The sequence below is a fragment of the Procambarus clarkii genome, chromosome 28, assembly GCF_040958095.1.
Source record: "Procambarus clarkii isolate CNS0578487 chromosome 28, FALCON_Pclarkii_2.0, whole genome shotgun sequence".
In the NCBI taxonomy this organism is placed as follows: Eukaryota; Metazoa; Arthropoda; class Malacostraca; order Decapoda; family Cambaridae; genus Procambarus; species Procambarus clarkii.
In genome coordinates this window covers 4,697,693-4,722,309 of record NC_091177.1, presented here as the reverse complement: position 1 = coordinate 4,722,309, position 24,617 = coordinate 4,697,693, and the positions used below count along the sequence as shown (strand labels likewise).

The 24,617-nt window shown below is 42.5% G+C and overlaps 1 protein-coding gene across 1 annotated transcript in view; it reads left to right on the top strand.

Annotated features, from left to right (window-relative positions):
* The window catches only part of LOC138369344 (small proline-rich protein 3-like), a 28,129-nt gene extending 11,110 nt beyond the window's left edge, over positions 1 to 17,019 (top strand). The window contains exon 3 of the mRNA XM_069332583.1: positions 16,222 to 17,019. Coding sequence (XP_069188684.1) covers positions 16,222 to 17,019 — 798 coding nt within the window. The remainder of the gene's footprint in view (positions 1 to 16,221) is intronic.
* The last annotated feature ends 7,598 nt before the right edge of the window (positions 17,020 to 24,617 follow it).

The following is a 24,617-nucleotide window of genomic DNA, read 5'->3' as shown; positions in this document are numbered from 1 at the left end:
GTCCGCCTTTCTGCTTATTTACGTGCCAATTACCATCAAGAGAGCCGTGGGAGGCTAGCAGCAGGAGGGTGAGAGTCAGAAGCGGCGGGGGAGGAGAGACGACACACAAAAAGGTAACATAGCAAGAGGAAGAGAAGGGAGAGGGATGTGACTACGGCGGACAACTAGGGGGGGGGGAGGGTGAAGGGTGGTTATCTTGAAGTTATCTTGAGATGATTTCGGGGCTTTTTAGTGTCCCCGCGGCCCGGTCCTCGACCAGGCTTCCACCCCCAGGAAGCAGCCCGTGACAGATGACTAACACCCAGGTACATATTTTTACTGCTAGGTAACAGGGGCATAGGGTGAAAGAAACTTTTGCCCATTGTTTCTCGCCGGCGCCCGGGATCGAACCCAGGATCACAAGTCCAGTGTGCTGTCCGCTCGGCCGACCGGCTCCCTAACGGAAGAGGGAGTAATTCAGGAAAAGGAAAACAAAAGAATTAGGGCAAGGCTGGGGCATCAAGGAATGGCAGAGTAACTTGTACATACAAATAGGATATACAGACGTATTCTACATACATCCATACATATGGTTATAAGTGTTGAGTAACAGTATGACAATACATATACATTTTATACAAATCCGTACATAAATACGGTTATGATAGTTGTGGGTGATGGTAATGATAGTGGTTGTAGTGATTGAGGTAGGTGGTGATTGCGGTAGCAGTGGTGGTGGTGGTGAAGATAGTAGTGGTGATGGTTGGTGGTAGTGGTGGTTCAGGAGGGATGGCTCCATGGGGGAGGGGGGGGAAGGAAGGAATGGAGGGGAAGGGGAGGGGGGACATTAGCCTGGGGGCCCGGAAGTGGCGTGGAGTGGATCCTGGACTTTTTACCTGTCACAACACCGCTCACCATGCTTGGGTTGCCGAGTTGCCTGTTTCCTCAACCTTGTTTCCTCACCACAGAACACCGTCCCCCTTCCTTCACCAACTACCTGTCCTGCCACAACTACCACTACACACCCACGCCTGTTCATTATTTACAACGAGCTGTAGTTTCTGCGTTTCTGCCCGAAACGCTTGGCGTAATAGTGGCTTTAGGCATTGTATGTACTAGCTCTATCTATAAATCCATCAACTTTTGTATCTTACCTTGTATTATGTACTTTACCTGAATAAAAATTTGTATTTGTATTTGAGCTACATCTCACCCGCATGAACCGGCCCCGTTCTGCTAGAGCGCGTCTAATATGAAGTGCATTTATCTAACTGAAGACTAAGTGCCCCCATCGTAGCACAAAACGAATCTTTTAATTTATAATAAAGCATCACAATTTGGACGCTTTTGTCTATAGGGTCGACACACTGTGTTTTATGTGGGAGGACAGGTTTCATCAAAACACATACTTTTTCCACATTTACTAAGCTCTCTTTCACTATAGAGCTATGGAGTGAGCAGATCAAGTTATGGCGTGCGCCTCGCTAAATCCACCTGTGATGAGATTTTGGGCGTCTCGCAATCTCGTGGGAATATAATTTCGTACAGCAAAGCTCTTAATGTGCATAGAATATAAAGGAATACTGCTATTTTTAATGGTTTACCTTGGCTTGAGCGTCTACCCTGATCATCACCACCGTCATCATCCCAACAATCATTAGAGACACAATTGTTATAACTTCATCATCAGTAATTGTTAATATTACCCCCCCCCCTTACCACAAGTGTCATCACCAGTTTCAACATGAGAACACTGACCTCATCACGACCACTGTCATAATCATTACATCCATCACTATCATCATCATCAATAGTGTCACAACCCCTACAGCCACTAACGCTGACCAGTTCAAGAGAAGCGTTACTACCTCTGCTACCTATCAAGGCGAGCCACCCTGGGGAAAAAAAAGACACGACCCCAGATAACATAGGTTACCCGTGTAGCTTATATAATCCACGTAGGCTAAACGACACAGGTAATTCTAGTTCCCCAGATAGACAGGTAAACTGAGGAACTCCGGGGTAACTTAGGATGAATATGTCTAATAGTATCCCAGACACCCAAGGTGTGTAGCACAGACTGGGTAAACTAAGGCGAGCTATCTGATCTTGAGTTATCTTGAGGTTATCTTGAGATGATTTCGGGGCTTTTTAGTGTCCCCGCGGCCCGGTCCTCGACCAGGCCTCCACCCCCAGGAAGCAGCCCGTGACAGCTGACTAACACCCAGGTACCTATTTTACTGCTAGGTAAAAGTGCCAGTTTGGCCAGACAAAGGCGAGCTAGTACGAGTTTCACTAAAGTAGGAGCTAGTATAAGCTTCACCAAACTAGGGCGAGCACTGAGGGGGAGCTAAATTTACGCAGCAAAGATCGTCAACACCAGACTGAATCTTTGCCTAGCTTCACTCGAAACGTTAGTTCGAATGTTATTGTTATTATTTCATTATGGTTCTTCGTATTAAAAATGTTCTATGATAATCATTTAATATTTATGTAAAAGTTGGGAAGCACATTCATGTTTGTCATTTTATTATTATCTTTAAATCAATTGTTAGTAGTTATCATTTTATCTTCAAAGAATGGTTAGTAATTATTTTGTTATCTTCAAAGAATAGTTAGTAATCATTTTGTTATCTACAAATGAATGTTAGAAGATACCTTTTAAACATCATCTTGAAAATGAATTGCCGATCGTTAGTATTTTATCACATGTAAATTAATTTGTATCTAAATAGTAATTCATTTTCTTAGGTCTTAAAACGGTTATTTTTGTTTAATACTAAGAGTACAGTACCGGTGATTTTATATTAAGAAATAACTGGTTAACTGACAAGACTGAGTGGTGAAGTGTTTGACTGACTGGCTGCCTCACTGTCACTCTGCTATTGTTCCTTTGTACAAAAAAGCAGACCACGGGATTAACTGGATGACCGAGTGTCTTGACTGACTTAACTGCTCTTGCTCTCTATTTGTGGACCGATCTTCCCACTGATAACATTTTGGATAGCTTAATAATCTGCAAATTTCCCCTTTAACCCACATCTCCCATTCTCCGCTATGTTTCTCACCTCTTATTTCTTCCCCATCTCTCCTCCTCCTCCTTCTACCCCCTCTCACTCCTTCCCCTTCCCTCCCTCCCTCCCTCCGGCTCAACCTTGTCCCTGCCAATTAGTAGCGAACAAATTCCTGTGGCAATGAAGCGTATAATTATAATGGTTTATAATGAAGGCAACTCTTGAAGAAGCAGATCCAGATGTTGTAATGGAGTCAGGTGATAGAGCAGGTGGTACATCATAGAGTTAATTATCCTGGTGTTATTTCGTGGAGACGGGTAGCATGATGATGTTTTCTGGGAGAATGAGGGTGCTATATATTGTGACGTCGTGTGTTACGATGTTTTAAACAGGCATATACGTAGCCTATTATGTGTCAGGTAATATCATATATAGCAGTAAGGACGTATGGCACTTTCAGCATTATCTTACTCTCACACGTTCAATACATCTTCATACACAACGCATAATACGCATTTGTACGTAATGGAAATGTATACAAAACAACTTTGTCCATTTACACATGTTAAAACAGAGCGTTCGTTCTTTACGTCATCAATGCGTTAGATTTTGCACGTCAAATGCAGTATAAAGATCATAGATACGCCTAGTTAGGTGCTATGCTTAAATTTTGTACATATCTTGGAACTCTGATTAAGTTTTTGCACATAATTTGACTTAGGTGAGGTCGTTTGGCTAGGTCTAAATTATGGTTATGCGTCAACACCAAATGTATTTTAATATCAAACTAGACAGACATATCTGATAGAAAACATGGACTCTTTGTAATAACATAAAAAAATGTTTTCAGAAACAATGCAACTTAATAAGTGTACATACACATAGCATACATAAACACATTTATATATGTATGCTATGCACTCGCAAACACAATCCCAGACGCACAATCAGACCTGTGCACGCACACGCACACTGGAAGACAGAAGAGTAAGGGGGGACATGATCACAACCTACAAAATCCTCAGGGGAATCGACCGGGTAAACAGGGATGAATTATTCAACACTGGAGGGACGCGAACAAGGGGACACAGGTGGAAACTGAGTACCCAAATGAGCCACAGAGACATTAGAAAGAACTTTTTCAGTGTCAGAGTAGTTAGTAAATGGAATGCACTAGGAAGTGATGTGGTGGAGGCTGACTCCATACACAGTTTCAAATGTAGATATGATAGAGCCCAGTAGGCTCAGGAATCTGTACACCAGTTGATTGATAGTTGAGAGGCGGGACCAAAGAGCCAAAGCTCAACCCCCGCAAGCACAATTAGGTGAGTACACAACACACACACACACATTCACACATTATTTCAAGTGTAGGTATGATAGAGCCCAATAGGCTCAGGAACCTGTATACCTGTTGATTGACGGTTGAGAGGCGGGACCAAAGAGCCAGACCTCAACCCCCGCAAACTCAACTAGGTGAGTACACACACACACACACAGGCCAACAAAGTGAAAGCGACAAATGCCGCCAAAACCCACACACATTACAAAGAAGCCGGCTGTAACAAGTGGGGGGCGATTCACATGTCCGGCCTTTTCAATTTCTATTGAATACATATAATTGAGTGAATAGACAAGTATTTGAGCACAGAATAGTGGTAGAGAGGTAGTATAAAACCTGCATAAAGGAGTAGCATTAGTACTGTAACAACAGTAGCATTATTATCAGTAGTTGTATTAGCAAGAGAAACAAAAGTAATAACTCCACTTGATATTATTAGAGGCAATAGCAGCAGCATTCTTTGTGCTACAACTATGCTAACACTACAACATTCCTTGTGCTACAACTATGCTAACACTACAACATTCCTTGTGCTACAACTATGCTAACACAACAGCATTCCTTGTGCTACAACTATGCTAACACAACAGCATTCCTTGTGCTACAACTATGCTAACACAACAGCATTCCTTGTGCTATAACCATGCTAACACTACAGTAATCGATGCTAACGAATGATATCCTTTTTGCCTGGAGGTAATCACCCATCCAGCAAAATAGCATAAGCCTTTTTTTTCCAGGCTTATCAGTGGCAACTCAAATTTTGCAGGAACAATCAACTTTATTTTAATTAAATGCGACTTAAGAATAAGTCACGTACATAATAGTGTAGCACTACAGGATAGAATAAAGCTACCAGTCAGCAGAGAGAGCGAGGAAATACCCCCAGCTGGGAGTATGACATAATTAATAAAGAATTACTAGGCTTGTTTGAAACGCATTCTAAATCCTGATGAAATCCTGTTACATGAGGCTGGAGCCTGAATCTGTTGATGAGAACTGAGGACTTGATGTACCGTGTCTTAGACTATTTTTTTGGGAGTTCTTAATATTTGGGTGTTCCTTATATCAGTGGGTTTTAAAGTTTGGACGTTCCTCATATTTGTAGGTTGCTTACATTTGTGAGTGCTTGTCTGGGCATTGCTTATATGTTAGTGGGCTCTTCCTTGGGGGGTTCCTTATATTTGCAAGTTCTTGTTTGGCGTTCCTTATATATGTGAGTTCTTGTTTCGGCGTTCCTTATATCTGTGGATTGCTGCTTGGGAGTTCCTTATATTTGAGCGTTCTTAATGTTTGTGCGTTTTTAATCTTTGTATGTACTTAATATATTAATCTACGTTCCTTATGCATATGCATTCTTCATATACTGCATTTTCTTCTAATTAGGCCTTTTTTTGCATTTGTACTCACGTTATATACATGTTATCTAGGGAAAATAAATAACCAAATATTTAAAGATGCCTATTTGTTTATAATATTCTGTGCGTATCACAATTCAGATTTTATGCGGTATGTTAAATGTAATTAATAGTGTAATTAAATTGCTGTTAATTCGTGTTGAAAACAATTATTAATGTAAACTGCTGCGAATCTATGAAGATATCAAATGATCTATTTAACCAAATCACTATAACAATCCTAGCGCTGGAATAACACAAGCAATATAACAATCTTAGCGTTATAATAACAATAGCACTATAACAATCCTAGCGCTGGAATTACACTAATATTATAACAATCCTAGTGCTGCAACGCTAATGCTAGCAAGTCCTAGCATTTCAATACTAACACTATAAATCCTAGCATTACAATCCAAAACATTATAACAGTCCTATCCTCGGAGAAACTTATACAATGCCGGAGTGCTTGAATGTAGGTGAAGGAAAGACCGAATATGTGCATAAAAGTATTAAAAACCATATTTCCGGATGTAACCTCCATCCTTTATCAAGGTTTATTATTACCTTGAGGAAAGATGTAGGTCACATCCATTTATTTTAATGCATTTATACATATATGGGGTCATTCCTCCACTTTTATTCCTATCCTTACAATACTGAGCAATATTTACGTATGTAGCTTAGCCTAACATTTTAAAAGCACTACGATCACCTTCTGTGGTTGTTCAATAAATCCCTGAACTGTATGTTTGACAAATCTCTCACCCTGTCCATGGAGGACAGAAGAAATGTATATATGCTAGTTAGCATTGTAAATGTGTGGCCACGTCTGTGGTAGAAAATAATAATAATAACAAAACAATACTGAACAAACCTAGCCTATCACTGCCAAGCCTTGCCGTGCCAAGCCTAGCAGAGTCGAGCCACGTCGCCGTTCTAGGTTAGTTTTTACTAGTGACGACGAAATCGCAATGTACAAAAACGGTCGCGTTCTTTTATCACCAGGAGGGTAAAAAAAAAAGTCATGGAAATACCACTCTGAAACCTGCCTAGAAACCCGCATTAATATTAACCACTTTTAGAAAAACATCACTATAGCTCTCAGAGTGACACGTTGTTGTTTTAGATTTAGCTACTCAAAACGAAGTGTCCATGTAGCACGGGCTATGGTGAGCCCGTAACAGTGTGACATGATTGATTGATGAAGATTAAGCCACCGAAAAGGTGGCATGGGCATGAATAGCCCGTAAGTGGTAGCCCTTTTGAGCCATTACCAGTATCAAGAGCTGATACTGGAGATCTGTGGAGGTGCAACTGCACCCTGCGTGACGGGAGATGTCTCCCGTACCAAATGGTGACCAAATGGTGCAGTGTGACACATTTAGAGAGCGTTATATAGCTCCGCCACCACCTCACGGTCTCATTTGTCTCTCTGAGAACTAACATTGCGCCATTTCATGGTTTCAAAACCATACAATACGCTATTTATAACTTGCATTCACACGGTTTCAAACTACTTCTGGGGAACAAAAAAAAAATTGTATTATGGGGATCGTCTGGACCTAATTGATCACGCGATATTTTTGTTAACGATCACCAGTCCATCTTGGAAGTGAAATTTTGAAGGATTATCTAGCAATCGTAAAGGCCAAATTGTCGAGGACTGTCTATCGCACACTGGCGGGGAATCGTCTGTCATATGTGGGTGGCGAATTATGAAGCATTACCTGTCTCATTATTATCGATAAAGGTGGATTACTTATCTCATGACCGGTGAAATACGATTATCCATCACTCATGACAAGCGAATTATGGAGGATTATCTCTCATTTATGATCAGCGAATTATATGGATTATCGCTCTCACGCTCAGCAAATTATGGTTATTATGGTCAGATAATTGTTAGGGCAAGACCTGTATCTTATAGTCGACGAATTATTACTGCAGACCTGTCTCTTCTAGTTGGCGAATTATTAGGGCAGACGTGTCTCTTCTAGTCGACGAATTATTAGATAGTATCAGTCTCATAAGGCTTGGGAATTATGCAAGATTCTTCGATCTTGACTGCCAGCGAATTATGAGGGGATTATCTCACTCATGGCCCGCGAATTATGACAAATGATCCGTATTGTGGTCGACGAACTATGTAGCATTATTACTCATAGGATTGGTGGATTAGGGAGAGTTACCAGTCTCATGACTCGTGAATTATACAGGACTCTTTTTTTCTTTTTTACCATAGTCGGGGGCGAGTAGGAATTCTCCCAGAATTAGGAAAGTTTTAAGACACTCTGAGAACCGGCCGAGCGTTAGAACTCTCCCCCACAATCAGGGAAGCGTTAGGGGAAGTCTCTCCTAACTCTTCCCCAAAATCCTCCCCCCACCCAAAGTCTCGGGGAAGCTATCGAGAAAGTATTTAAGGATCGGCCTTCCTGATACGTCAATACGCTTCATAAATAAGGAATATACACCGCTGGAAGCAGGAAATAAACATCACTGGAAACAGGAATATAGACCATTGGAAACAGGAATATATATATCAATGGAAATAAGAATATACATAATTGGAAACAGGAATATATACCACTGGAAACAGGAATATAAACCACAGGAAATAGGAATATACATAATTGGAAACAGGAATATACACCACTGGAAACAGGAATATAAACCACAGGAAATAGGAATATACATAATTGGAAACAGGAATATACACCACTGGAAACAGGAATATAAACCACTGGAAATAGGAATATACATCATTGGAAATAGGAATATATATAATTGGAAACAGGAATATACATAATTGGAAACAGGAATATACACCACTAGAAATAGGAATATACACCACTAGAAATAGGAATATACACCACTAGAACATACATCCAAGGTTCTTGTAGGTAGACCAGAGACAAAAATATATAAACAAGACGATTATCACAGCACGCATAAAAAACAATAACTAAAGACGTGGGATAATTCCCACAGATACTTCAGATTTCTTCGCGTCAAAGAGGAATGATAAATGGTAGTAAAACAAAATTCCATAAATAATCACAAAAGCTCATAAACTCGCTCAGAAACGAATGTAATTGTCCACCAGAGACCAACAAGTTACGTATTTGTATGTTATCGTATCAGAGAAGCCCGCAGGGAAGAGCAGAGTGTTAGTGATATTTGCGCTTTGGGACCATTCAAGCTTTGTTCATTTATATATATATATACACACACACAGCCTCCACCCAGGGTTGCTAGCGGGTTGTTCTAATTAATTCTAGTTCTCCGGAGATCTAATTGCACTCCTTAATAAGGACCTCCCAAGGGTTTGCACTCAGATGTTAGGACATTCACACAACTGACGATACCAGATTCATACCAGGCTTTACCTGCTGCACTTGCCCTCTCGTACAGGCGATGAGTCACAATAACGTGGCTAAAGTATGTTGACCAGACCACACACAATCGACTTGGGAATGGTCCAGGACGGACCGAAACGTCGTCGTCCCTTCACTTTTTAGTGTGTGGTCTGGTCAACTTGCCCTCTCGTCTTCACATCTTCACTGCTTGGCGTCACCTGTACAGCTTCTCTCGTGATCATTACGGACACCTCACTCTGATGTCACATGACTTATTTGACATAACTGATAATACAAACAGCATTGTCTGACATCTTTGGCGTCAGCGATACCCACGGTGGCAACAATTGCTTAGACACCCATCCTTTTCTCTGTGTCTCAGCTTGCCTCCCTTCACAACTTGAAGATACAGGATTAGCTGAACTCATTCCAAGTTGCTTTCGCACCACTTATCACTCATTCCCAAACATAACAGCACTGATGGTTCGTCGCGTGGTGTTCTGTCCTCACTTTAGCGTAAGCTCACGTACAACTCCTATCATTCTCCATCGTAGAGGGCACAGTATCCAAGAGCAACACCAATTCAACGTCATCAACGTTGAATTAATGTCGAAAACGTTGATTCAACATCGAACAAACAACATCGAACATCCAGCCGCTCCTGGATACTGTGCTGAAATACAGCTCTTCACGTCCACGTCACGTAGGTTGGGGCAGATTAAATTGAGCAGTATCTTAATATATTCTCATACTCAGAGAATAAGTAACAATAACGTAGCTAAAACTCAATAACCCAACCCACACATATGAAGCGAAAGTGATGACTGTTTCGGTCCGCCGGGCGACCCTTATTAAATCGAAACTGTGAAAAAAAAAGAGGTCACGATAAAAGTCCTGTACGGACCAAAACGTTGTCACTTTCATTTGTACAAGTTGGGCTATTTATTGTTCCCACATTCTACGGGGAAAACACCATATCACTTGATAATAATACGTCTGAAATGTTCAACGACCGCATCATATAAACCTTAGATTTTGATTTGATGAAATGTAGGACCTTCCCCAACAAATAATTACTACAGTCTCAGGTGTTAACTTGGTAAGTAGGCTTTTTTTTCTCGAATTTCAGTCGACGTAGCCTTGTTTTAAAAGCATGGTAGTATGTTACATGCTACACTCTCACATACTTGCTAATATTTCAGCTGTATATTTGTTTGGCAAAGTTATGGTGGAACAAGGGGGTCGCAAAACCAATTTAGGGTTAGTCCGGAAAAGGCCGCTTTCAAACCTCAAGAAAAGCTTACAATAGTATTTGCCATTGCTATAATTCAAGAGTCTAGGACAAGTATTTGGAACATTGTTTTTCGTCAACCGAGACAGGCTGACGTATGTGAGAATGACAGACTTCACGAGAATGTGAAGGGTTTTGCGACGCAACTTATCATAACACTGTGAAAGCGTGTCGTTGGCCCCAACGCACAGCCATGGAATTTAGTCACAGAGCTGCTCCCCGCGAGATGGAAAAATGGAAAACTTTGATGGAAAAATTGACTTAGTGAAAATGAACCAAAACAAGGGAAATAGAACCAAGAGGATGCAAATAAGAACCAAATGAAAACCAAGGAGAAAGCATAAGAATAGATGTAAAAGCCTAATGGGGCATGCGAGGCAGCTCATACTTACCCCAGACCACAACCACACACATTTCCCTACATTGTATATAACCCACTGACCTCGGGAAAACGTGTCCCATAAATACAAACCAGTACACCTACGTCTTTTCTGAATATAGTCTTACCTAATTTAAACATTTGTTCATGCTTTATTTTTGTATCAGTATATTTATCACCCTGTTCCACCTATTATAACCATTAATCTATTGGTATATTCTAATCATGTTCCCAACCCCACTTACTCTTCATCTTTCTTAAGAATGTAAAGTCAGATATTTTAACCTCAACCCATCCTCCTTACTCAATCCATCCTCCTTATGATAGTACTTACAGCAACTATTTGGTCGAACATAAACAAATTTACAGTTTGTCAACAATGTTAACTTTTTGTACTATTAATTTTGTAGAGGGAATAACAAAAATTAAACATTCCTAGGTCCAATATAGCACATATACGTATTATATCAGACCTAAGATATCATATATTAAACCTAGGCTTGCTTGCGCAGCTTAGGTCAGGTTCTTGATTTACTTTCCATTTTCCAGTATGCCATTTTGTTTAATTCAAATAACACAAAACGAACTTTTTGGGGGTCAAACAAACTATTTTTGTACGGTTGACCAAATATTTGTTAAAAGTATTATCATTATTGGCGAATAGGCTGTGGAGGTTTGCAATGCCCAAGATTAAAATTTGTCATCCTATTCTGTACACTTTCTAGAAAATTTATATCCGTTCTATAGTAATCCTATGGTTCCCAAAACTGAACTTAATAATGTAATTGGAGCCTAACAAGTGTCATATATAGCTAATGATATTATAATCAGAAACAAAAACTTTATTCGTTGCATCTTATATATATTTAAGTTGCTTATATATCTTATATATTCTCAATATTTCTCATGTTTCTTTTCACTGTCGGTTTGACAGGGAAAAGAAACATAAGAAATATTGAGAAAATTCGTGTTAGAATGATTAATCTTACCTTTCCGGTCATATTTAACAACATATGTTTACAAGAAAGACTGCTACCAAAATATACTATTATATATATATATATATATATATATATATATATATATATATATATATATATATATATATATATATATATATATATAGGGAAGGGAGAACCATCTCTGGCTCTGGCTAGAAGAAGGGGGAGTATAATAATATATATATATATATATATATATATATATATATATATATATATATATATATATATATATATATATATATATATATATATATATATATTAGTTAAAAACAGAGGTCCCCTAACAGAGCGCCTTGTAGCACCCCACTTGCAGCAGTCCCTTGATGATGACTGTCTTCCTTGAAATAACCATATTGTTATCCACCTAAAGATTCCCTTCCAATACCATATACCTTTAGCTTCCTAATTAGTCATTCGGTAGGTACAACAATATTTTCTATTGTCAGATGCTTCAAACATGTTGGAAAAGAATGAGTAAATTTGTTAAATTATGAATGGTGTTGTAAAACAAAGCAGTGGGTACTTTATTTTAAAGATGTGTATGAATGGCATTTAAGTTTATCGATTCCAGAAAATCTCCCACAATAAACGTTTAACTAATTGCTGATAAGTAATTATAAACAGAAAACGTTAAAAAGGATATATAGCAAAGTTAAATGATAGTGAAAAGTCTAACAATCTTAAAAATCAGCACCACATACGCAGCCCTCCAAGACTGTGGTGCTCTGCTCGACAAATATTTTGTTAAATATGGAAGACAAGAGTTAACAAAACCCTTTTTTACATTCTTCAAAACCCAGGTAAATCATATGTCTGGTCTTGGGGACTGGCTGGGTTTTAATCTTGGTATTTGTTTAACAATTTCTTCCCATGTAATTAGTAATCTAGTCAACTTCTCTACTTCACATCTTTTATAGATTTGTTCATCTGCAGTGAAAATATCAAGTTCTTCTCTAGTAAATATAAAAGCAAAATTGAATAATACCGCCCAGTCCTTTGTCATCATCAGTTAGCCTACTGAACATCTAATGGCTCAAGTCTTCTCCCTATTACTTGTCTGATGAATCTACAAGAACTCTTCAAGATTAAACGTTCAGCTCCACTTTTATCTACACACACTTCTTATTTATTTTTGCCTTCCATACATATTACTGAACAGTTTTTTTATAGTTTTATAATTTTCTGTTTCAGATCAAATTTCCTATTCTTAATTGGTTTATACATAGCTATCTTTTTTCAATAAAATTTTAGTGCCATTGCTAAAGATTTTTTGGTAATAATAATTAACCTAATTTATTTATTTGTAATATTACATCCACGGACATAAATTAGAACTTTTTAAATGATATAATAAGTCAACATTAAGTAAATATGGCAACATTCAAACTCTAGTGCTCAAGATTTTCCAGCTAACCCTCCCCATTAACTTATCAATTCATCATAAATCTGCTTTACGAAAACTTGTTCCTCTTACAACATTTTCTCTCACACCACTGATCCTTGTCATGTTGAACCAGTTTTCTTTATCACTGTTCCTAACACAATTGCTCTTTCAATATTATTTTCTAGCGTTTTCACGTTGAACAGTGCTAAGTCTATCGTATTGTTTTCTTTTGTTGGCTCTATGATATATTGTTTAATTCATTAACATATTAAAAAATTTCCTCTGCTACATGTATTCCATAATTAACTGGCCCCAGGTTAAACTAATAAAATTAAAATCACCTATTATGCAGACTTTATTACACCTACATGCCCCATGGTATTTCTGTCCTAATACCGTTCTGTCCAAGTTTGGTGGTTTATAGATATACTAAACTCATAGTATAAGGTTGCCATTTTTTCCTTTAATTCAAAGTGTTTCTATATTTTCTTAAATTGCTACCCCCCCCCCCCCCCCCCCCCCCCCGCTTTGTTTAATATGCATATCAGTGTGAAACAATTTGGTATTCTGCTGATAATCACCGTTTTCAACATTAATCCATGTTTCCATGATAGAAATAGTATCTAGTACAGGTATTTCGATGTACACATGTGCACCAAACTTATCTACTTTGTTTAAAATTCTTTAGGGTGTTATGTTTATGCTTGTGTAAGCCTTTGTTGCCACTATCATCCTTTGAATACTTCTAAAAAAAAACACTAATTTTATTCTTTATCATATTTTCCATTCAAGATCTCTGTTTAGTTACATTTACAGCCATAACCCACCCACTACAAACAAGAAAACTATCCGCTACTCTACTGTCTCTCTTTTATCTGATGTATTTATCTTTATTTTACATGTGTGTGTAAAGTGATTTACATGTATTTTATGCACATAAAATTTATGCCAGCAACATCCCTTGCTCTCACATAATAATTGTAATAATAATAATTAATAATACAGTAATAATAACAATAATAGGGCGCGGAGATAGACACGGTAATTATCAGGAATAAGCGCTAATCTAATATGACTAAATAGCACTAGAAAGATATCCGAGGACAAGGAGCTGGGATATGAGGACAGATCGGGTCCACCAACTAGGACCATCGGGGGTCGAACGTCAACCCTGCAAAATTTACAGCCGTCGCTGTACCGGCCAGTCAAAAATGGATGGACGGGGAAAATATAAAAAATTGAGATTTATTTCTCGAGAAAGGTACAGGCAAGTTTATTCATCAGTACATTTTATTCAGAACACGTTCATCCACTAATTTACATCGAGGCCTCTAGATACTATTTCGAGTACAGTTGCAACCGCAGTGAAGGAACTGGGCCCAATCATTCCACTTTGCCCAAGGTTCGAACACAGGTTCTCTCGTGTGGGAACGAGGAGAAAGTGGAAAGGGATGAGAAGGCAATGGCTGAGTTAAAATTAAGAGGCAGTAATAGGTAGACGTTGTAAGAATGGGCATTAAAGACTAAGTGGGCTTGTAGCCAAGACTAAGGGGTTCATAGCTAAGGTAGCTCGTGGCCAAGACGAAGGGGCTCAGAGCCAGGACTAAAACGACTCATGGTCAAGACAAAGAGAGATCGTAGCCAGGACTAAGGTGGGGGGCGTAGACAGGACTACGGGGGGGGCTACTGGTCAGCACTAAGGGGGGCTCGTAGACACGACCAAGGGGAAGCTCATGGCGGTGACTAGGGGGAACAGGGGAGCTACTGGCGGTGATTAATTGGAAGGGAGAGCTCGTGGCGGTGATTAAGTGGGAGAGCTTGAGGCGATGATTAAATGGAAGGGAGAGCTCATGGCGGTGATTAAGTGGAAGGGAGAGCTCATGGCGGTGATTAAGTGGAAGGGAGAGCTTGAGGCGATGATTAAGTGGAAGGGAGAGCTCGTGGCGGTGATTAATTGGAAGGGAGAGCTTAAGGCGGTGATTAAGTGGAAGGGAGAGCTTAAGGCGGTGATTAAGTGGAAGGGAGAGCTTAAGGCGGTGATTAAGTGGGAGAGCTTGAGGCGGTGATTAAGTGGAAGGGAGAGCTCATGGCGATGATTAAGTGGAAGGGAGAGCTCATGGCGGTGATTAAGTGGAAGGGAGAGCTTGAGGCGGTGATTAAGTGGAAGGGAGAGCTCGTGGCGGTGATTAAGTGGAAGGGAGAGCTCGTGGCGGTGATTAAGTGAGAGGGAGAGCTCATGACGGTGATTAATTGGAAGGGAGAGCTTGTGGCGATGATTAAGTGGAAGGGAGAGCTCGTGGCGGTGATTAAAGGGAAAGGGGGGGAGGGTTCAATTCCCGACCGCAGGTCGACGTTCAATTCCAGACCGTCCTAATGGTTGGGTACCATGTCTTCCCATTCCAAATCCTAATTCTAATCCCTTCCAAGTACTATATAGTCGTAATGGCTTTGTTCTTCCTCTTGATAGTTCCCTCCCTTCTCTCTCTCCGTGTTTGTTCAGCTGTCTGAGGTAGTGTTTCATCTAAGAAACCCGAGTGTAATAAGGACACGCCTGAATGGAGGAGGGAGTGGGATTCCCTGCTCCCTGAGTGCAGCAGGGACACACCCGAATGTAATGGTGACAGACTTGAGTGAAGAAGGAACACACCTAAGTGTAGTTGTGACACCCCATAGTGTAGCAGATACAGGGAGATGGTAAAATAGGCAGGATGGTATCAGGTAGGTGGAACGGTATTAGCAAAGGGTTGGGATCTGACATGTGGGACGATATTGCAGATGGAGCAGTTCCATTATTGTGGGACATAATCATGATCTGTTAAACAGTATCTGATGGGAGGGTATTTGAAGGTGGGACGCTATCCTTAATGTGGGCCGGAATTCCAAGGTGGGACGGCAACACAAAGGTGGGACGGCATCACAAAGGTGGGACGGAATCACAATGGAGTGACGGTATCCCAAAGGTGGGCCGGTCAATACGTCTATACCCCCACACCCGAATATAATAAAGAATTGGAGGTAAGAAAATTGCGGGAATTGACTGTAGAGGACATAATGGCCAGACGATGCGTGTAGCTGGACCTCGTATTGACACCCACCCTTGGCCACACCATCACGCTCACCCATGGCCACACCACCACGCTCACCCCTGGCCACACCACCACGCTCACCCCTGGCCACACTTTCACGCCCACCCCTGGCCACACCTACACGCTCACCCCTGGCCACACCTACACGCTCTCCCCTGGAGACACCACCACGCTCACCCCTGGCCACACTTTCACGCCCACCCCTGGCCACACCTACACGCTCACCCCTGGCCACACCTACACGCTCATCCCTGGCCACACCTACACGCTCACCCCTGGCCACACCTACACGCTCACCCCTGGCCACACCTACACGCTCATCCCTGGCCACACCACCACGCTCACCCCAGGCCACACCTACACGCTCACCCCTGGCCACACCACCACGCTCACCCCAGGCCACACCTACACGCTCACCCCTGGCCACACCTACACGCTCATCCCTGGCCACACCACCCCGCTCACCCCTTGCCACACCTACACGCTCACCCTAGGCCACACCTACACGCTCACCCCTGGCCACACCACCACGCTCACCCCTTGCCACACCTACACGCTCATCCCTGGCCACATCTACACCCTCACCCCTGGCCACACCTACACGCCCATTCCTGGCCACACCACCACGCTCACCCTTGCACAACGCCCACCCCTGGCCACACCACCACGCTCACCCCTGGCCACACCTGCACGACGCTCACCGTATGACATATCCCAGACTGTACACAGTGAAGCACATGTGTGTACGACAACAGCCAACGCCTGCACCGTACACTCTGAGTAAAGGTTGCTGGTGCGCCAACATCACCAATTAAACTGGCCTGTACAGCCTGCTGGACTATCTAGTTATGAAATGTACACAGCTCAGATTTGTGCACCTTTATAGCCTGCACACCCTCTTGATATGTACACTGTTTTGACATGTACATCGCATTGGCTTGTACACTGTCCCGACCTCTATATTGTACTGACCTCTGTGTACTTTTGACAGGCATAGCGTATTGACCTGTACATTATCTCGATTGGTACATTGTTCTAAGCTGTACATCATGCTAATCTGTTCAGTGTTCGGACATGTACATCGTGTTGACCTGTACATTGTACTAACCTGTACAATGCGCTGATCTGTACATCGTCCTGCCCTGAAAATCCTGGCCTGTGCACCATCCTAACCTGTACAACAATACGAAATGTACTCTATCATGAGGTGTACATCAACGCGAGTTGTACAGCACCCCGTGATGTACAGCACCCCGTGTTCAGCACCCCGTGATGTTCAACACCCCGTGATGTACAGCACCCCGTGATGTTCAACACCCCGTGATGTACAACACCCCGTGATGTTCAGCACCCCGTGATGTACAGCACCCCGTGATGTACAACACCCCGTGATGTACAGCACCCCGTGATGTTCAGCACCCCGTGATGTTCAACACCCCGTGATGTACAACACCCCGTGATGTACAGCACCCCGTGATGTACAGCACCCCGTGATGTACAGCACCCCGTGATGTTCAACACCCCGTGATGTACAGCACCCCGTGATGTACAGCACCCCGTGATGTACAGCACCCCGTGATGTTCAACACCCCGTGATGTACAGCACCCCGTGATGTACAGCACCCCGTGATGTTCAACACCCCGTGATGTACAGCACCCCGTGATGTACAGCACCCCGTGATGTACAGCACCCCGTGATGTTCAACACCCCGTGATGTTCAACACCCCGTGATGTACAGCACCCCGTGATGTACAACACCCCGTGATGTTCAACACCCCGTGATGTACAGCACCCCGTGATGTTCAACACCCCGTGATGTACAGCACCCCGTGATGTACAACACCCCGTGATGTACAGCACCCCGTGATGTTCAACACCCCGTGATGTACAGCACCCCGTGATGTACAGCACCCCGTGATGTACAACACCCCGTGATGTTCAACACCCCGTGATGTACAGCACCCCGTGATGTTCAACACCCCGTGATGTACAGCACCCCGTGATGTACAACACCCCGTGATGTACAGCACCCCGTGATGTTCAACACCCCGTGATGTACAGCACCCCGTGATGTACAGCACCCCGTGATGTACAACACCCCGTGATGTTCAGCACCCCGTGATGTACAGCACCCCGTGATGTACAGCACCCCGTGATGTACAACACCCCGTGATGTACAGCACCCCGTGATGTTCAACACCCCGTGATGTACAGCACCCCGTGATGTACAGCACCCCGTGGTGTACAGCACCCCGTGATGTACAACACCCCGTGATGTACAACACCCCGTGATGTACAGCACCCCGTGATGTACAGCGTGTACACCTTTGTGTACAGGGCCCCAGAGAGCGAGCGAGAGGGCGGGGGGGGAGCGGGTTGCGTCACCGCCGCCATCATCTCGGTGACACAAACGACACCAACACAAATACTGATCCAAAGCCGAGGAACCCGCTGGCGGAGGACTTACCTTGGCTGCAGGAGACGGCGACGCAGGCGGCGACGGTGACGGGGCCCCTCGCCGCAAGCGTATGGGACACAAGTGACATATCCTGCTGGCACACCATGCCTCCCGCCGCGTCAGGAGGGCAATAAGGGGTCTGGCGGGGCCGTGGGGAGGGAGATGGCGGGGACCGCGGGAAGGGTAGTAAACACACCTGGGAGTTGGCTCCGGTAGCGGGCATGCAGACCCCCGGCGTGGAGCGGCGGCGGGAACACGGATGTGCGTCCGTGCCGGGGCCGCGCTGCCGACTGTCGTGTCCGGACCCCCGCGCCCCGCTGCTTCGCCCCGCCGGAGCCACCTGCCGGCGCTCCCGACAACCAACACCTGCTCACTGATGCCACACTAGTGCGCTCACCTCCACCCTCCACCTTTACCCGGAAAACATACACCATATGCACCTGTGAGCTGCATTTTATCGCCCTAGCGTTCGTTACTTGGTGATCGAGAAGACGCGAGGGTCTGGTAATGGAATTTGAATGCAAGAACTAAGGTTATAATAAGAAAGTTAAGGCGATGGTGTAGTGGCAACTGTGTCGCAAGCGGTAGTCGGCCCCCAGCGCCAACATAACCACAGCGCCCATGTTCAAATATCCGTTCATTCTTGTGCGTACAGCTGGCAAACACCCGAAAATATAATACCTGGTCCGGCAGCAAGTCACCGCACTTGCCCGCGGAGCTCACGCCTCATATTAGCATGGGAGAAGGATGGCCGCCAGGCCCGGCCAGAGAGGCATGCTGTTAGCTAGCGGCCGGTTGATCGATCAGCCGGTTTATTTATATATATATCACCGGCACACCGTCTACACTTTGGTGGGGGAGAGTCAGGCCCGTCCACCAGCTACCGTCCAACACTAAAACCACAACCACCACTCGTCACCATCCAAACAACACCAACTGTATCTCCCACCACCAGTCACTATCAACCACCATCAGTCAATATATCTACACATACTACTATATGTAATACCAACGGTCACTTTACCTACCACCAACACTCACCTTACCTACCACCAAGTCATTATATCTACCGTCAACGGTTACTATACCTACTACTAAGTCACTATCACTACCAGGTATTATATCTATCACTGCCTGTTATTATATCTATCATCACAGTCACTATATCAAACAACACCATAATTACTATTAGGTGAGTACATCTCGGTGGAACACTCTCTCTCTCACACACACACACACACACACACACACACACACACACACACACACACACACACACACACACACACACACACACATTCCATATAAAGTACTAGATCAAAAGGAAACTCATGGAGCATTTAGAGTTTCTAGACAATATTATCTTCGTCTCTCAACATCAAAATGTGTACAGCCAAGAAAAGTCATGTCTGACAAGTTCGTAACCTGTTTCATGAGTGGACAGCGGTTATAAGGTCTGAAAAGAAGGATCGAGTTGATTGAGAAAGCATTTGACACCGTCACTTGATCCTTTAATACAGTGAGAGCCTCAGTTATTGCAGGACGGCGTTCGATCCCCCGATGGGCCAACTGGCTAGGCTTCGCTCCTTTTCTCCATCCTCATATCCCTTATACGTGATGTATAGCCATACTAGCCTAACCCTTCTTTTGATAATTACCTTACCATACCGTTCCGCACAGGTGACTATTACACAATGTCCAGAGGTATCTAAGAGTTAAGTGTCTGTGTGGTGTGAGATGTTTAGTGAATAACTGTGACTGTCTGTAAACATTGTGGACACTAAACTGTGGTTATCTGTAAACATTGTGGACACTAAACTGTGGTTATCTGTAAACCTTGAGGACACTAAACTGTGGCTATCTGTAAACCTTGAGGACACTAAACTGTGGTTATCTGTAAACATTGTGGACACTAAACTGTGGTTATCTGTAAACCTTGAGGACACTAAACTGTGGCTATCTGTAAACCTTGAGGACACTAAACTGTGGCTGTCTGTAAACCTTGAGGACACTAAACTGTGGCTATCTGTAAACCTTGAGGACACTAAACTGTGGTTATCTGTAAACATTGTGGACACTAAACTGTGGTTATCTGTAAACCTTGAGGACACTAAACTGTGGCTATCTGTAAACCTTGAGGACACTAAACTGTGGCTGTCTGTAAACCTTGAGGACACTAAACTGTGGCTGTCTGTAAACCTTGAGGACACTAAACTGTGGTTATCTGTAAACATTGTGGACACTAAACTGTGGTTATCTGTAAACCTTGAGGACACTAAACTGTGGCTATCTGTAAACCTTGAGGACACTAAACTGTGGCTATCTGTAAACCTTGAGGACACTAAACTGTGGCTATTTGTAAACATTGTGGACACTACAGTGTGGCTATCTGTTAACTTTGTGGGCACTATATGTAAGTATCTGTAAACCTAGTGTAAACTAAACTGAATACATAATGTCCAAGAACCCTCCGGGGAATGTATTATCGTGGCACCTAACACCGGTTTGCTCTACACTCCCCATGTTGGTGAACAACTATAGCCTCACAGTTTACCAGCCACACAGACTGAACATTGGTAAACTAAATGGTAAACCCGCACTGTAAGTACATACAGCGCATCCAGCTCTAGAGATCCAGAGTTTTCGTATCCCTTAACACGTCGAATTTTTAACGGAATTGAGCAATCCGTTAAAATTGTGACGAACTGATAAAACGTCAAAGCACCGTGATAATGACGCTTTCTATTCATCGGCTTCAATAGATTACGTAGGTTGTTTGGGTTCAATTCTGGATAGATAAATTAGTTGCATTTGTTTACAAGTGCCAAATGTAGAGAACGTTGAGTTCTGTGCTGGAGTGTTAATTCTTGCTGTCATTACTAGGCTGCAAAAGGAATTCAAACAATTATAAGAAATTGCTCACTTAAGATGACCGTTGCTGGCTACTTATGTGTCGCCAGCTGTTGACATGAGTAACATTCATTCCTCTTATATAGCGATAATCATCTATTGAATGTCGTTCTCTTATTAGTATATTTATATATCTTATGAATATATACATGTATCAATGTCACATCACCATATGTTTATCCTGCGCTTAATGTGGTTGATTTCAGCAGTCATTTACCACGGCCAGTGTTCATCAATTATTTACACAACCATTTACGAAATCTGTACATCTTTCCTTAGTCAAACCGGGTTTGTTTACATTTATTAAACAGCTTATGAGCTCCAAAGCACTAGGAGGATGTTTGTAATAATAATAACCTTGGGTTGTGAAATTTCCAAGCATGTAAATTGTTTAATAAATGTGAACAAAGCCACCGTGATTGCTGCGAGATGTACAGGTTTCGCAAGTGGATGCGTAAATGCTTGATGAATCATTCCCCTGCGGTGCAAGTGTGTGCTAACTAGTTCTGGAACTTTAAATAAAATCAACAAAGAACAACATTGACGGGTAGCCTCGTGCACGAAAATGAGTTATCACTAAAAAAGTGAACTTCTAGTCTTAACTAATTATCTAAAGACCAGTATCCGAAATATACAAACATGTATAAAGCATCACTATAATGACATGTGTATATTATAAGAATAAACATACATCTATGAAATTTGCAAGCAATAAACATTTGTGTCAACTGAAGAGTCCCTAAACGCATAACAATCATTGTATACACAAGGTAAATACTAGTGTCTTCTGGCCACATTCTGGCCACACGTAACAATAGGATTACTTGCTCTTAAACTAACCACTGGACAAATACTCGAGGCATCACAATAAACTTGCGAGTTACACTAAACCAACTACGCTTGTATGCCCATAAATCATGAATCACCCGCCTTCAACAACTAATATAGTTAGGTACTAACACTTCACTCTACCAACTGCCAATTGAAAATGTCTCTCTTAAATGACTTTAACACTCACAATATACCTAACAAGCAGACCAGAGGAAGACCTAACACTGTACCAGATTCCGGTGTTAGGCTGTGCAAGAGGATTCTTCCTCCATGTGTGTGTGTGGGGGGAGGGGGGGGGATGATGACGTTACGCTTAAAGGTCTTCGGGAGACCAGTTGATCCACTTCAATCCGACCGTTGATTATGAGCAGCGTGTTGTTAACTGGGTGCGTAGTTGTTGAGGTGAGTGTCGCGCCACGCTGTACACGTGTACAGATGATTCACCCATAAACGTTCGAGTCGGTGGCTACGGCTGTGTGTAACAACATTATGACGATCAGTTGCCGAGCCATGGTACCATGTACGTCACACGAGCTCCACGTCTCTTGTAGAGGGTAACTTGTGCCACTGGCCCCGGGCCAGTCCTATCACGTCGTTTAAAACATGTCTGGTACAATAGATGACACCTGGCATCTTCCTGAGCCTTCTCCTCAGACAATCAGGCCACGGAGCTCCCGGTCGCTGCTCTTACAGAGTAAATATGATCCTCAGTAATTACAATTTCGACTTTTTGGACACGGAGAGTCTGGCCCGCAACCACAAACTGTGCCGGGAGGGCGGGAGCTGGTGCTGTGAGGTGATTGGTCACCTCTCATCCTGCCACAAACACTTCAACAATGACAGCTATCACCCCCCCCCCGTTTCTGACACAGGTCCCTGACACAAGTCTTAACACTGTACCAAACTTCTTGCCACTGATGTCACCCTTAACAGTTAATAAATTTATACAAAATATTTAAAATATAATTGTAAACACATCCTCACTCTAAGATACTTTGTCCCTACACACTGAAAAAGTATACCATTCAGTGTTCGTCATATATTATATATATATATAAATATATATATATATATATATATATATATATATATATATATATATATATATATATATATATATATATATATATATATATATATATAGACCATGAAGGAAAATGATACAAGAATTACTAATGGGTTTTCGCGTATATTTAAACACATCTTCAGATGCGGTGTAAATGTAGATATGGTAAAGCCCAAAATTGTCCGACACCTGTCAACAACTGACTGAATGTTGAGAGGCGGGACCAAAGAACTGAAGCTCGATCCCAGCAGGCACAATTAGGTGAGTCAACAGCAACAGAAAACGGAAGGAGAACGTGAGAAGCAGAAGAGGAACAGAGAAGCAAAGTAAGACTTGTGCAGCGTCAAGAGATAAAGAAACAAGGGGAAACTGCTACACAGCAGCCCGGACTTTCAACTAATACGTCGTAAATTTTACGATATAGTAACCATCGTTACAAATGCAACCTGCTATGAAAAGTAACGGTTCGCAAATATCTACGTTTTCTATGCATCGGAATCGATAGGTTAGATGGGGTGGCACGTTTTTGGTTAGGTTAGGTTAGATTCGTTACTTAGTGGCAAACCAAGAGAACGGGCTGTACACAGGCACATCAAGAGGGACATCGTTAACAATCAAGTAATTAGACGAGATCGGAGAAGAGGAAGCTACAAGAAAATATGAGAGATTCGACAAAATTTTTCCGGATCACTCACGAACCTTTGCATCTCCTGGGAACCCTTCCCTGAGGTTATATCAGCTTAGACGGTCCAACAGCTTGATGATACACATGTGCTCATAGCCGTTGGAGTAGATAAAGTGCTCCCCTGGAGAGGTAAAAGTCACCAGATATACGGAAGATTACAAAAGTAAGTAAGCCTGTCACTCACCTACCTTTATGTAAAAAGATGGACAGACAAAAGGTCCTAAATCACAGGCTAATTTCGATCTGTATTTTCTATTATATCTTAGATACATTAATCAGGTGAATAGTAACACAGTTAGAATTGGAAAAAATTTGTGACAAACGTTTCAACATGGGTTCAACTAGAAAAAAGTCGTATCTGATAAACCTGCCGGAGTTCCGTGAGAATATTCCAGTGGTCCCACAGGGCAAAAAGGATGGGATGACGGCAT